Source organism: Lepisosteus platostomus, chromosome 8, assembly GCF_059453375.1.
Source record: "Lepisosteus platostomus isolate fLepPlt1 chromosome 8, fLepPlt1.hap1, whole genome shotgun sequence".
In the NCBI taxonomy this organism is placed as follows: domain Eukaryota; kingdom Metazoa; phylum Chordata; class Actinopteri; order Semionotiformes; family Lepisosteidae; genus Lepisosteus; species Lepisosteus platostomus.
In genome coordinates this window covers 31,511,180-31,524,029 of record NC_142618.1, presented here as the reverse complement: position 1 = coordinate 31,524,029, position 12,850 = coordinate 31,511,180, and the positions used below count along the sequence as shown (strand labels likewise).

The following is a 12,850-nucleotide window of genomic DNA, read 5'->3' as shown; positions in this document are numbered from 1 at the left end:
GTAGAATTTGTTGTTTAATAAACACTGAGTTATGTTATTAAAACAGTGTTGACTCACCACACTGGTTCAAACCCTATTTGTAGTTTATTATCTGATTGTAATTCTTTGCCCAGCTGGAAAGAACTGGGCAGCTGAAGACTAGCAGTTTAGGTTACTATTCATTTTGGCCTGATTCAAGACTCCCAGTGGAGCATGTTCCACAGTCTGGCCACATATGATTGTGTGTGCAGCAAACCTCCCTGATCACAACACCCCTTCTGCACCATGACTTCTTGTGACGGGCTACAGCTCAAGTTTGAGATTCTTGATGCAATGTCATGTCTAATAAAAAAATAGTAACCTCCAAAGGAGAGATTGAATTAAATACATATTAGCTTGCCTTTTAACTTTAAGATCTTTGTTGCAGATTCCTGTGCCTTTTAAAGGACAAATGTGCATGGTTTGCAAATTAACATTTCCAGCTGTGACTCATGCTTTCTACTGTCTGTGCTTCTGTTTGTAAAGTTTCCCAGATGGGCCCGGGTTCTTTATGTAAGAATTTAAATGTAGAATTCTTTAGTCTAATATCTAGGTCAGGTTCTGCCCTAACTTGTTCTTAACAAAATCCTTCTCGTGTGAAAGGTGCCTGAGCCCACAGGTGTTACGTTTCATGAGGATAAAGTATTTTTTTTGCAGACTGCTCATGAACACAGGGGCCTGAACTCTAAACAGTATTAGGACTGACATTGACTCACTGAGACCTCTATGCAGTGCTGAAATGCAGTGGCTGGAAACCAGTGCACACCATGTCCCCAGAAGCGGCAGAGCTCCTCCACTTGCCACTGTCTGTGTGGTTAGCAAAACGCATGCAGTCCAGTGCACGAGTACAGTATGTGGTGCAAACAAAGGCTTTTGCCAAAGGCCTCCACTGTGAGTGAAAATTGGACCCACCTGGTTTGAGTGCCTGATTTAGTGTCTTGTGTGACTGGAATGCCACTGGAAGGAAAAAAAAGCTCTAATTTGATTGGCCCAATGGGTAATTCCACTTTCCACAATATTTACTATCAGGATATGTTTGTATCAAGGTGCGCATAGGGTGGGGGCTGTGTCTTGGCTCCTTCGGTTCTAGGAGATAGCCGGGAGAACAATGACCAAAGTTTTGCATGAAACTGTTTATCCCTATTATAGGAGAATCCTTATTATTTGTTCAGGGGATGAGCCCAGTTCAGTGTGTCAGGGTGTCTCTGGGTTTGTTGGGAATAGTTTTTTGTTTTGAAGGAAGAGAGAGGAATTTCCCAGGAATTCAGCTGTTCTGGCTTCTCCAGTGGATAACAGGAGATGATCCATGGCAGATGAAGAGTAACGGAAGGTAATTTGCCTAATACCTCTGTGAAAGGGGACTGAGGAGGCTTCTCCAAAATGGGACCACTGGTATGTTATAGGAAGCCTGAGGGGTTAAGAAAGTTACATGTTGTCCTCTGGCTGTTCAAACACAAATCTGTATTAATTAAGGAGCAAGAAAGTGTTTGAACATCAAGGAGAAATGCTTAAACTTCTTTTAAGGGATTAGGAGATTGACTTGACATTTTTACTTTGTGGTGTTTGTTGGGGAGGGTGAGCAAGTGTAGACTTATCAGCGCAGTAGCTGAAAAATATGGCCCGAAATGTATGTCAGGACAAATTCTCATGGAGTAACTTGGCCCTACATGTTATTTGTACAGTTCTTTTCAATGCATGCTTTATTTCCCCTTAGGGAAAATTGGTTTTGAGGTCCAGTACTACAATATGACAAAAACACATATCACCAACAAAAAGTACAGGATGACAATGTTTCAAGAGATTAAATAATTGTTTTATATACTTAAAGAATGTAATTGAAATAGGGATAAACAATTTGTAAGGTCTGTTTCCATTACACCGAGTGGCATAGAGCAATTTGTGGAAAGTATTGCGGTTGATCTGTTTGACTCCAACAATTTTGTTGTTTATGTTCACATCTTTTCCCAAGCTATCGCAATTTGCAGTACTGATGTTGCAGTGTTAAGTGTGAATTAACGATTTATAGAAATATGTTCTGTAAATTAGTTGCACATTAAAGAAGCTGAGCTTCCTAAGAGTTTTTTGGCCTTTTTTTCTGAATTGTCCCAAATACTAGTAATCATTGACGACTTCAGTCTTCTACAGTAGGCTGGAGAGGGGTTGCATTTATCTTAAAGTCAATGATTAGTTCTTTTGTTTTCAAAATCTTTACTTCCAAAGAGACCATATCTCTCTATATACTGTAGGTCTTGAAATGATTAAGTAAGTTTTTAGGGTGGCAGAGGAGTATCTCTGCTGTCAGGACAAATGGGTCAACTCAGAGCTGTTTAGTATTTTGTGCTGAGCATTCCAGTGAAACCAGTCAGCAATATCTCCTCTTCATTTCCCCCAAAGCAGCACAGTTTTTGTTTTTATTGAGGGGAAACCTTTTATGTTGTTTAATCCAGCTGTGATGTAGTGATTTTTCAAAGCTTTGTGTCCAAGATGAATTAGCCCTTAGTCATCTGAAGGGATTGTAACAGTAAGAAACTTCAAATCCAGCATCTTTTTGTGAAAGAGGAGAAAAGAGATGAATACTCCTACTTGAAACTGCCATTTTGGAGTTAGAAGTGCAATCCAGCAAGGATTTTGTATTGACAACCAGAAATGTGAACTCTTGTTGCCAGAGCACAGTGGGAGAAGAGATTGTTTTCAGTGGCTGAAGTTCATTTCTGCAGAGGTTATGAAACATGAAGTTGAAGGTTTGGAATTCAATCCCTTTTACTTTCACACTTAGGAGAAAAGGTGCGAGCCTGCTCCTGTGTAGGGCCGGTGATCCAGTGCTGGGATCTTGCTTCTCTGTCGGGGATGGGGGAGGCATGGCACCAAATTCTCCTCTCCCTGGCATCTCTGGGCTCTCCCTTGCTCATCATTTTTCATTTCCTGAACAGGCAATGCGCAGCAACGTGTGCTTTAACACGGAGAGCTGTGAACTGCATAGGAGTTATATTCACTGAGTGGAGACAGGGTTGTTGCTGTAAAAAGACACTGCTTGGATAAAAGGTTGAAGAGGCTTAAAGGGACAGGAACAGGGCACTGAGTACAACATAAGATGGGCACTGAGTAGCTAAGATGCCTTTCTCTTGTTCCACAGCTAGAACCCCTAGTTTCTGAAGAATCTGTTTGTATAAGAGTCTACAGCTTCTTTAGAGAGAAAGGGAATTCAAGAATATTAGGAAATGTCATTCACTTGTATAAAGCAAGGGGGAAATCAATGAAAGTCTGCCTGTTAATGCTAAACCAGTCTTTCTTACATGTGAACTCTACTCTTGGTGTGAAGAGGAAGGAAGGTCAGAGGTCTTTTTTTTCCCCTCTTACAGGACGGCCTCAGTCTATGTCTGTTTTAACCAGTTGCTCTCTTAGGAGCTTGACCTGGGTTCCAATTGCTCTCCTCCCTGTTTGTCCATGTGCTGTTAAAACTGTTTCTCTGCTCATCTACAGCCCTCCTGGCACTCATTCGTATTCTTTGTAAATAGGGTACTTCTGATGCTCCTCTTCATGGTGAGAGTGGCCTCGTCAAAGTGCCAGGGTGAGCAGGGGGGAGCTGGGCTCTGTGGGTGGCAGGATTAATACCCTGCTCTGTGGATTATATACCTGTATGACTTGAGCTGCCAAATTCTCTTGAGTTATATGGCAGTGAAGAGCAGCACTCTCCGTGGACCCCATGTAGAATGAGTTATAACAAGCAGCCGGGAGTGGGGGGAGGGGGGAGCAAAGTGCAGGCAGATCTGTAGAAGTCTGGCAGAAAACAGCAGGGCTATTGTGACTTGAAAATCCGAAACATGAGGAGACGCAGAGGGAGTAAAACATTCATGGTGACTTGAACAGGACGTACAAACGTTCCTTAAAAACCCTTACCAAGCAAGAGTAAGCCTCTCCTGAGTAAGCTGAGCACTGTGCTCTTTTAACTAGTTTCCTGATAACAGGAGATCCAGCCAGGCTCTCTCTCTTATGGATTTTGCACACATTTCATCCAGTTCAAATTCAGTATTTTTGTATTTGACGGTTATTTTGAAGTGGTCTGGTTTCAACATTACTTTTTTTTTTGTAGGAATGGTCAGTGTAGAGATGGATTTTTAAAACTGTCCAGAACTGCCTCTGTGCAGCAAAAATGCCTCATGTACTCAAACCCTGGCTCGTGAGGTGGCTTTATGTACTTCTAAATTTATTGAACTCTGTTTGCTTAACAGCAGGATTCTGAGATCTCTAACTTCTTTCACTAGACATTAGGACCTTGTACAGTATTTACAGAGTTTTCCAGTTTTCCCCACAATCCTTCAGCACGCATAGCATAATCCACCTCTGCTTGAGCATCTGAGTTAGGCCCTGCATGGCATACTGTACATATGATACCACTTTTTAAATCTGCATTGTCTTATGCTTGAATCTGTGAAGTGTTATACAGCTGGTATATCAGTGATGTATATGTCTGTTGCAATGAAGCCTTTTTCTTTTAGCCAGGGCTCTGGACTTGGTAGCCTCAGCTGTCTGATCTCGTCACACTACTGGTTTTGTGAAAGTCAAGAGTAGAGGAGTGAGGGCCTCCCAGCCCCATCCAGGACCCAAACAGTTTGTGCCAGGCCGGCTCTGTGCCAGGGTGAAAAACTACAGGGGCACAGCTCCGATACGTGCTGAAGTGTTGCAGCTCAGGGCTGTGACAATAAGAGCAGACAGGGAGGTACTGACAGAGTAGAGAGGGGCTATTCAGCCCTTGAACAATCGCTCTTTCTCTCGGGGCCTCTTCTGACAGAGCTGCATCCGGTTTACTCTTACTCTCGCGCTGCTGCTGATGGGGGGGAACCAGGAGCAAAATATGCTTCTTATTCCTGCACTACTTCCTACAAACAAAGCGCCTGTCTCTGTACCTCGTGGTGTCATGACAACAGCAGCAGAGACGGCTCTCCTCAGTCCTGCTCATTCTGAGTCTGAAAGATCAGTTTTTGTTTTGTTTTCATGTTATGTAAATACTTGTTTTGGTAAACATTATTCTAAAGAGCAGTATAAACTTGTAATCTAAGGACCTCAAATGTTTTTACAGAAAAAAGGTTATCTTTTTTGTGTTTTGTAAGTAGAAGTATGCTGCTGTAAACTTTGACCTTGTTTTACCTCCATTGTAGGAACTCCAAATTAATGGGCGCTTATTTATTTCAGTATTACAGAATGTAAATAAAGGAGCCTCTATGTTTTGTGAGAGTGGGTATTTTTTCCTTGACAGAGCAGCGAATGGAGATTTAAGGTGGTTGACGCTGCTTGCTCCATATTCGTCGGTAAAAAAAAAAGCCATCTATACCTGAAGAATAAGCAGACTGATGAGGTCATTTTCTGAACTCTGAACTGTCTGGATGGGTGTGTGACTATTACACTCTCGCCTTATTGGCTGAGAGTGGAGAGACACCCCTGGGTCTGGTGAACAAAGAAGCAAAGAAGGGGGGAGAGTTGTGGCAGTTTTAAGTTTAACTTGGATATAGACAGTCCTGCTTTTTTTTGGAATGTTGAGATCACTCCAAGTTACTGAACTGCTTAATAATATAACTGTAATTGCCTGCTCACCCTGCAAGCTCCAGCTCTTTCTTTCCCTAGGATTAATCCTGAAGATGTATTTTTCATAAGAACACCATCTCACAGCCCTTTGCCAAGTTTGCCTAATAAATTACACCACTGAAGTAATATGTACAGCATATAAAAATTTATTCTGATTGACATTACATATAAAGTAAATGCAAATTACATTGAAGTGTTAGCTTGGCTGATTCATATTTCAATTGTTACTGCAGGTCTTCTGAAAGCTGGAAGCAAAAAGTAACATATGACACCTGGGGATCCATAGGAATGATCGGTTAGAATACAGTGTAAAGGTGATATTGGTACATCTTCACTCAGCCCTGTATATCTCATGGTGATATGAGATATAAGTACAGTATTGGGTTATTGTTAGACAAAGGAAGAGTTCAGTACAGTGAAGGGCAGCGTGTAATAGATGAGATCAGTGGTTCTCAGTCATGGTTTTGTACAATTCCTGTGTCTGCTTTCTGTTTTTTGGAACAGATCTCAATCTTTTTTTGGGGGGGAGGTGTTAACAAGTTAACTGTAATCCAGAAAGCTTTGTCTTTATTGTTGCTGGGGGGCATGAGACCTGGGTATTGCACTAGTTTTTGTTACCTGTTTCTCAGGATGACTTAATTGTAGGTTTAAGCAATGAGAGGATTTCGGCAGTTTTATGGAGTCTCCAATGTTCGACTACCATTGCATAAGCAATTTCCTTTTTAGGAATCAGCCGTATAATGTACTTATAGATGCGCAAAGTTAAGCTTTCTACAGTTTACATCTGGCTCATTGGACACATTTTAAATACTGAGCAGCTCATCTTTTTCATTTGAGTGACACTGTTCCTTGAGTGAAAATGCGGAGCTAAACTGTTATGAAAAGACCAGGTACTGATGTTGAGTTAGGGATCAATATACAGAAATAGACATGATTTTGAGCTATGTAGATCTCTGTCTGGTTGCTATTGGCATGATTGGTGGTGGCCTATAAGAGAAAAGTTCAGAGTTCAGGTACAGGGCAGCCTTCCTGCTCAGAGATGCTTTGAGGAAGTCCAGTGTTTCCGTTCCTGCATGTCAAGCTGGAGTGGGATTTCCACACAGGGCTAGGGTTACAATGTCTGTACGTGAACAAGCTGGCTTTTGGCAAGACTGGCATTTTCTTCTGACTTCTTGAATCCAGTAAGAGAATGTATGACACCAGCCTGTCAAAGAGCTATGTAGCCATGTTGAGGAAGCTGATAGCCTGGCTTCTTTCAAGAAACAGCTGCTTGGGAACCTTGAATCAATTACCAGACAGTTTAAGTAGGCCGAATGGCCTGGTTTTGTTTGTAATCTCTGTTCCTATGAGGCAACTGCAGCCAGCTGCACAGAGAGTGGTAGAATGTCCCATTGCGGTCTGACCAGAGGCTGATTAATGCTCATTGGACAAAGTGCTTCAAGCTGACTTTGTAACTTTGTAATGTTTTGACAGGGTGTTGCATTTCATACTGAAAAAAGGATATGGGAGTATAGAACAAGGCACCCAGCCATGTTGTTAGTTGTTAATATTTTGTGATTTGCATTGGAGTTTCTTTTATGCATAATCACATGTTTAAATTGTATGTATAGCACAGTATACAGCACACAATAGCTGGAAAGCTCATGACTGCAATGCACTACCATATCAAGAGGAAGTAAAAAACCCTTCTGTAGTAGCCATATCTCCTCACAGATCTAGCTGGGGTGTTAAAAATAGTTTGCAGTCTATAATCCTCTACGTGCAGCTGACCAGGATGTGCACTGGTGCTCATTTCAGTGAGGTAAAGACTCCTAGTAGCCCTGACCACTTTCTTGCTCCCTTATGCAATGGACTGATGTAGCATAGGGCACTGTTGGTGAAAGAGCCATGCCCCTTTCCCAATCAGAATAATTGAGTCTGTTTCTGATTTGTTTCTCCCAAGCAAGTATTCGAGACTACAGACCAGCACATGCCTCTAGCTGGCTTTTATTTACATTCAGAGATGTGATTCTGACCTTGAATAAGTAGAATCTGTGTTTTTGAAATTACAGCATTCTCCTTCCCTGTCTTGCTACTGAGCTGTAAATTTTATTTCAGATGTAGAGATGGGGCTGGTCTCGGTAACAGGCCCATCTGGTATCCATTTGAACTGTCTGTTTCTTAATGCTAGGGCAGTGTGGACACTGTTGTCCTGGCTTATAGAAGGAGTGTCAGTGAGGGCTTCCTCTTCACCTCTGCTTGTATCCACTGTCTCCAACTCTGGCAGTCGGGTTTTGTGTTTGTAAATCCTTCAACCGGATATACAGAAAAACAGAGAGCCTAATGCAAAGGTGGGGTGTTTACATAGTGTGTTTGTAGTGTCCTAGAGCATAGCTTTATGTCAGTAGCTGACATGTATTGTATCCTTTCAAACTTGTTCTAAAGCACTGACATCTAAAATGTTATATGTAGCAATCTAGCTAATCTGTGGATCAATGCAATAGCAGCACAGTTCTTCAGTTGTCCTGTGTCTCAAATGTTGTGAACCAGAGGTTAAATGTGTTACGTATTAATGCATTTACAAAGGAATTAGACCTCAGCTGTTACTCTACAGTAAATGGATAAAGAGCAAATATGGGCTTTTTGAATTCTACTGCAGATTAAAGTCTAGTGTAAAACAATTACCATTCCAGCAATGTGATCTTAATTATTTACTTTGTGCATGTTTATCCTTTAGACCACCTGTTAGACTGTACTCTCTGATCTGTTGCATCATGGGACTGTTTCTGTGATCTCCAGGACAGTACTGACCTTTGTATTCTGTGCAGCAGTCAGTCAACCTCCAAGGGGGAGAGACCCTGGTAATGAGTGGCTCCAGCTGTGTGAGTGGTCTAGGAGGGAGGAGGGGGATGGTGTGCTCTTACAAATAGAGCCGAGACTGTCCAGCCTGCAAAGTTGATTAAGAACAAACCAGACTAAAGTACCCGGCCCTTGGGATACATTGGAAGGCTTTGTTTTCCTGATAAAATCCACATTCCAAGCGATAAGAATAATCTTAGCCTGAATTATCAGACCAGAAATGGACCAATGCTGAGCAAGCCCATTGAGAGAGGGGATAGTGACCTCTTTTGTCCTGTTAAAAATTCATTCAGGGCATGGCAGTATATTACTCCGTATTATTATGGAGGAATAAAAGTACGAAAAAAGTATCGGCGCCTGCACATGCAATTTTCTAAAATGGGAGGAAATAAGAAAACTGCTAGTGTTGCTCCCTGCTCAGAGTGTACTGAGACAGTGTTAATCTCTCTTGTTATGGTTACTTGAGAGGACAGGAAGGAAGAATGGGACAGTTTTAGAGACATTGAATGAGGAAGAGGGTAATACAGAACAGACAGAGCTGAAGATGTTAGTAAATAATAGGTATCCCTATAAATTCTGTCAATATGTTTAATCTTTAAAACTCTGTTTTCTTTAAACCAGCACTGGAATGTTTGAGAACAAACTGGTCCTTGTAAACTGAGTGAGCTGAATTCAGGAACAGGTATTCCTGAGGAGAGAGGGTCTGAGGGTTTGATCCAGGCCTTCACCACTATGAATTCTCTGTTGAACACTTTCCTGCACTGTACTGTTTGTCATGTTTGCACTTGTGCAGACTGAAGACTGAAGCTTTGCCTAAAGTCTCTGTGTACCTTCTTTCAGGGTGCGAAGAAGCCCTTCTCAGAGGTCATTAAGGCCAATATTGGAGATGCCCACGCCATGGGCCAGAAACCAATCACCTTTCTCAGACAGGTATGCCCAGAGTCATTTCAAGCACACAGGTCATGATATCCTCCTGTCAGGGTACAAAGGTCTCTAGTCTGATCTTAGTGTCCAGTGTTGTGGGGAGAGGAGACTGGGGAGGGCTGAGTTTTTGAATACAGCCCTCATGGGTAGCGAGGTTTAGAAGGTGTGAATAAAACATCCCTTGAATTAGACCCTGGAGAAAAGGTTGAGGTTAATTCTGTGGATAAATAGTTCACCATATTACAGAGAGATCGGGTAGTTTAGAAGTCATAGGAAAAAATGTAGAATGATTGGCCTGTATTGCTGCACCCATTCAAGAAGGTGTAACTTCCTGTAAGAAACAGGACTGGTCAGACACTTGCCATTCAGACTGATCAGTTTGGATCTTTGCACAATAAAATGCCAAGCATACTGGCCTGAGCTGTACAGATATCAGTAGTCAGAATTATACATTTACAGTATGTCATGGTCAAAGAGTGTTTAATACATTTCCAAAGCAGTCAGAAGGCTCCTTCTTCTAGCGCACGACAGCGTCTGCTAGATTTCACCGGGGCTGAGATGTCAGCTACTTTGATTAAGCAGTAGTAATAACTGATTTTTGGGGCCTTCATGTTATTTCAGGTTGCTCTTGAAGATCATTTTAAATGTAGGGTTTGAGGTTTAAAAGAATGGCTAAAACTCCGGTTGGCACTGTTCAGCTGAGGTTTAAAGACTCAAGTAGCTGACATTGTAGTAGGATGAGGCACCAGCATGCACTAGGGTTGCGTGGGTCTGGAGTGGGTGGCACTGCACACAAGTGTAACTTGGAGTAAATTCCCCCTCTCCCTTTTCTTGTTCTCTTTTACTGTATTGTCTTCTGTCTATCTCTCAGGTCCTCGCTCTCTGTTCCTATCCGGATCTCCTGAACGAAGACCATTTCCCAGACGATGCCAAGCTGCGTGCGCGCCGCATTTTACAGGCCTGCGGAGGAGGCAGCATCGGTGAGCACACCCTCCTTTTGCTGGGGCATTCCCTGGGTGGTCACTGTGCTGCGTGGTGACCATGGTTCTCTCTCTCTCTCTCTCTCTCTCTCTCTCTCTCTCTCTCTCTCTCTCTCTCTCACTCTCTCAGGGGCATACAGTACGAGTCAGGGGTTGGAGTGCGTGCGCCAAGACGTGGCGCGGTACATTGAACGGAGAGACGGCGGGATCCGCTCCGACCCCAGCAACATCTACCTCTCCACCGGCGCCAGCGACGCCATTGTGGTACAGTACCCTTCTGTTCGCATGTTGATTTTCCAGCACTCTGACCTCTGTCTGATCCTCTTTTGCATTCTGCTAATTGCTTGTTTGTCAGGCCTTGTCTTCGTGGCTGTGATTCTGTATTCCCCTTGTCTCTCTTACATATTTGTGCATCTATATTCCTAAACTGGTTATTTTTCATAATACAATTAGAAAACTGCATTAGAATTTTTAACATTTGTTTGGTAAATGCATAATATGCTTCTTGTAATATTCTTGAATTATCCTGTTGTTGGAGAAAGTTTTCCCTGCTTCCCCTTAAAAGACAGTCAGGAGTCCATCTCATAAGTTAAAACAAGTTTTTATTTAATGGGCATGGGAGCAAAACACACAGAGATGCTCATTGTATTTTTTTAAAGGTAATTTAACAAGAACAGTCCTTAAATATTTTTTGGTTATCTATCATGCTTCCCTGTGCTTACAAGAATTGCATTGTTCCAAAATCACGTACATCATCCTACCTTCCTATGTGCTAAAGATAACTTTTTAATAAAATTGGTTACTTAGGTTTGTAGCACACATTCCTATATAACGGCATACAATTGCATAGTAGCCCTTGTGTCCAGCATTCTTCCAATTCAGTTCTGAATGTCAACCTTATAAAATATTGCGTCTTCTGCAGGAAGACAAGTTCACAGAGACTCTCTCAACACTGTAATTTCAGGGATGAGTGGGCTGCATTTATTGACCACTTCCATTTAATAAAAGTACAAAACATTTAAACTGCTGGGGAAATAAGTACCAAGAGTAATGAAGAGGTGTACTATTTCCTCCCAAATACGGAAATAATGCATATCACAGTTTTATTCCAGCTTTCTTGAAAAACCAGGAATGCTGCCTTGTTCTCCTAGGACAAGGCTTATTCCACTTGGTGACCCTTCTGTTTCCCTCCATTCCAGAACTTTAATACAACCTGCTTTTTACTTGCTTTACAAGGTCCTACCACTGATCAGTTGAACCATTAAGAAGCTGGTTGTAGCATACGTCTGGAATGGAGTGATTGTTATTGTTGCAATTGTTATTTAAGAACTGTTCTGAATGTGCTTGATAAGGTTCCATGTGAAAGATTTGTTACGCTCAGTAAGGATAGTTTTGTATAGACCTTGGCAATATATTAGCAATTTATTGGTTTATGCTTGGTAAAGCTGTTTGAATAAACAATAAAAAAATTTGTTATAAGTTGAAAATAGACATGTATGGATATGCCTTGAATGAAATGGGAAGCTTGTCAAAATGGACTGTTAAAACTAAAGTTTAATCTTTTTTATCTTCAGTATCATTCTTCTTTCTAGGGCCATGTCCCAGTATGCATACTTGCAGTCTGTTGCCTTAATATGCGCATTCTCACTCAGGTTTGCAAGAGCTTAGGGCATCCCATGTCTAATTTGGGTTTCACAAGGGTGCTTGTGAGTGCCCTTCTCTGACGTCTGCATCAGAGCTGACTTCTCCGAAGGGAATTACCCCAAATTCCTCGTGAAATGGTGACATGTTCATGTTCTAATCTGTCAAAGAGGAGAGACATTGCCATGGAAAATAAAATAGTTAGTAAAATGTTTTTACATTTTTATATAAATACATAATTCTTAGACTACTTCAGATTCAAATGTATTCTAGGTACAAAGTGTTGACATTAAGCTATTATTTCATCACCCCATTTCAACTGATGAATATTCATTTACCTACGTTATTTTGTACACGGAATGACGAAGTATTTAATAGTACAGAGCTGTGAGATATTCACGTTGTTTAGTTTACTTTGCCCACTTTCACTCAATCTTGTTTATTGTGAATGTTCCTCATACTTTCATTTTTGTAGTGGGACAGATGAGATTAAATGTATGTAATTGTACAAAGCTGAATAAAAGGAGAACATTATTGCCAGGTTTTCCTTATTTAGTTTAACAAAAGCTCAACATGAATGAACACATTAGATCACAACTTTTGTGAAGGGACAGACATGATGACATTTAAGCTTGTCAAACTCAGAATGGGGAAGAAAAAAGAAATTCTCGTCAATGTGCAATTAGCCACTGGAAAAGAAGCAGCGCGAAAGCAGCAGCAACAACAGAAAGCATTTCGACAGTGAGTTTTTTTTAACCAACGAATAATATCATGAGGTATCCCATTACCCTTTTTATAACGGTGCGCCCTTGAATGCTTGTGCACTTTAAGTCCACACTTTCTCTACATCACAGAAGTGTGAACCTGAA

At 41.5% G+C, this 12,850-nt stretch overlaps 1 protein-coding gene across 6 annotated transcripts in view; it reads left to right on the top strand.

Moving 5' to 3' along the window:
- The window catches only part of LOC148657204 (alanine aminotransferase 2-like), a 42,474-nt gene that overhangs the window by 20,276 nt on the left and 9,348 nt on the right, over nucleotides 1-12,850 (top strand). For all 6 annotated transcript variants that reach the window (XM_088643145.1, XM_088643141.1, XM_088643146.1 and 3 more), the window contains exons 3-5: nucleotides 9,277-9,366; nucleotides 10,232-10,340; nucleotides 10,471-10,604. In XM_088643145.1, coding sequence (XP_088499271.1) covers nucleotides 9,277-9,366; nucleotides 10,232-10,340; nucleotides 10,471-10,604 — 333 coding nt within the window. The remainder of the gene's footprint in view (nucleotides 1-9,276; nucleotides 9,367-10,231; nucleotides 10,341-10,470; nucleotides 10,605-12,850) is intronic.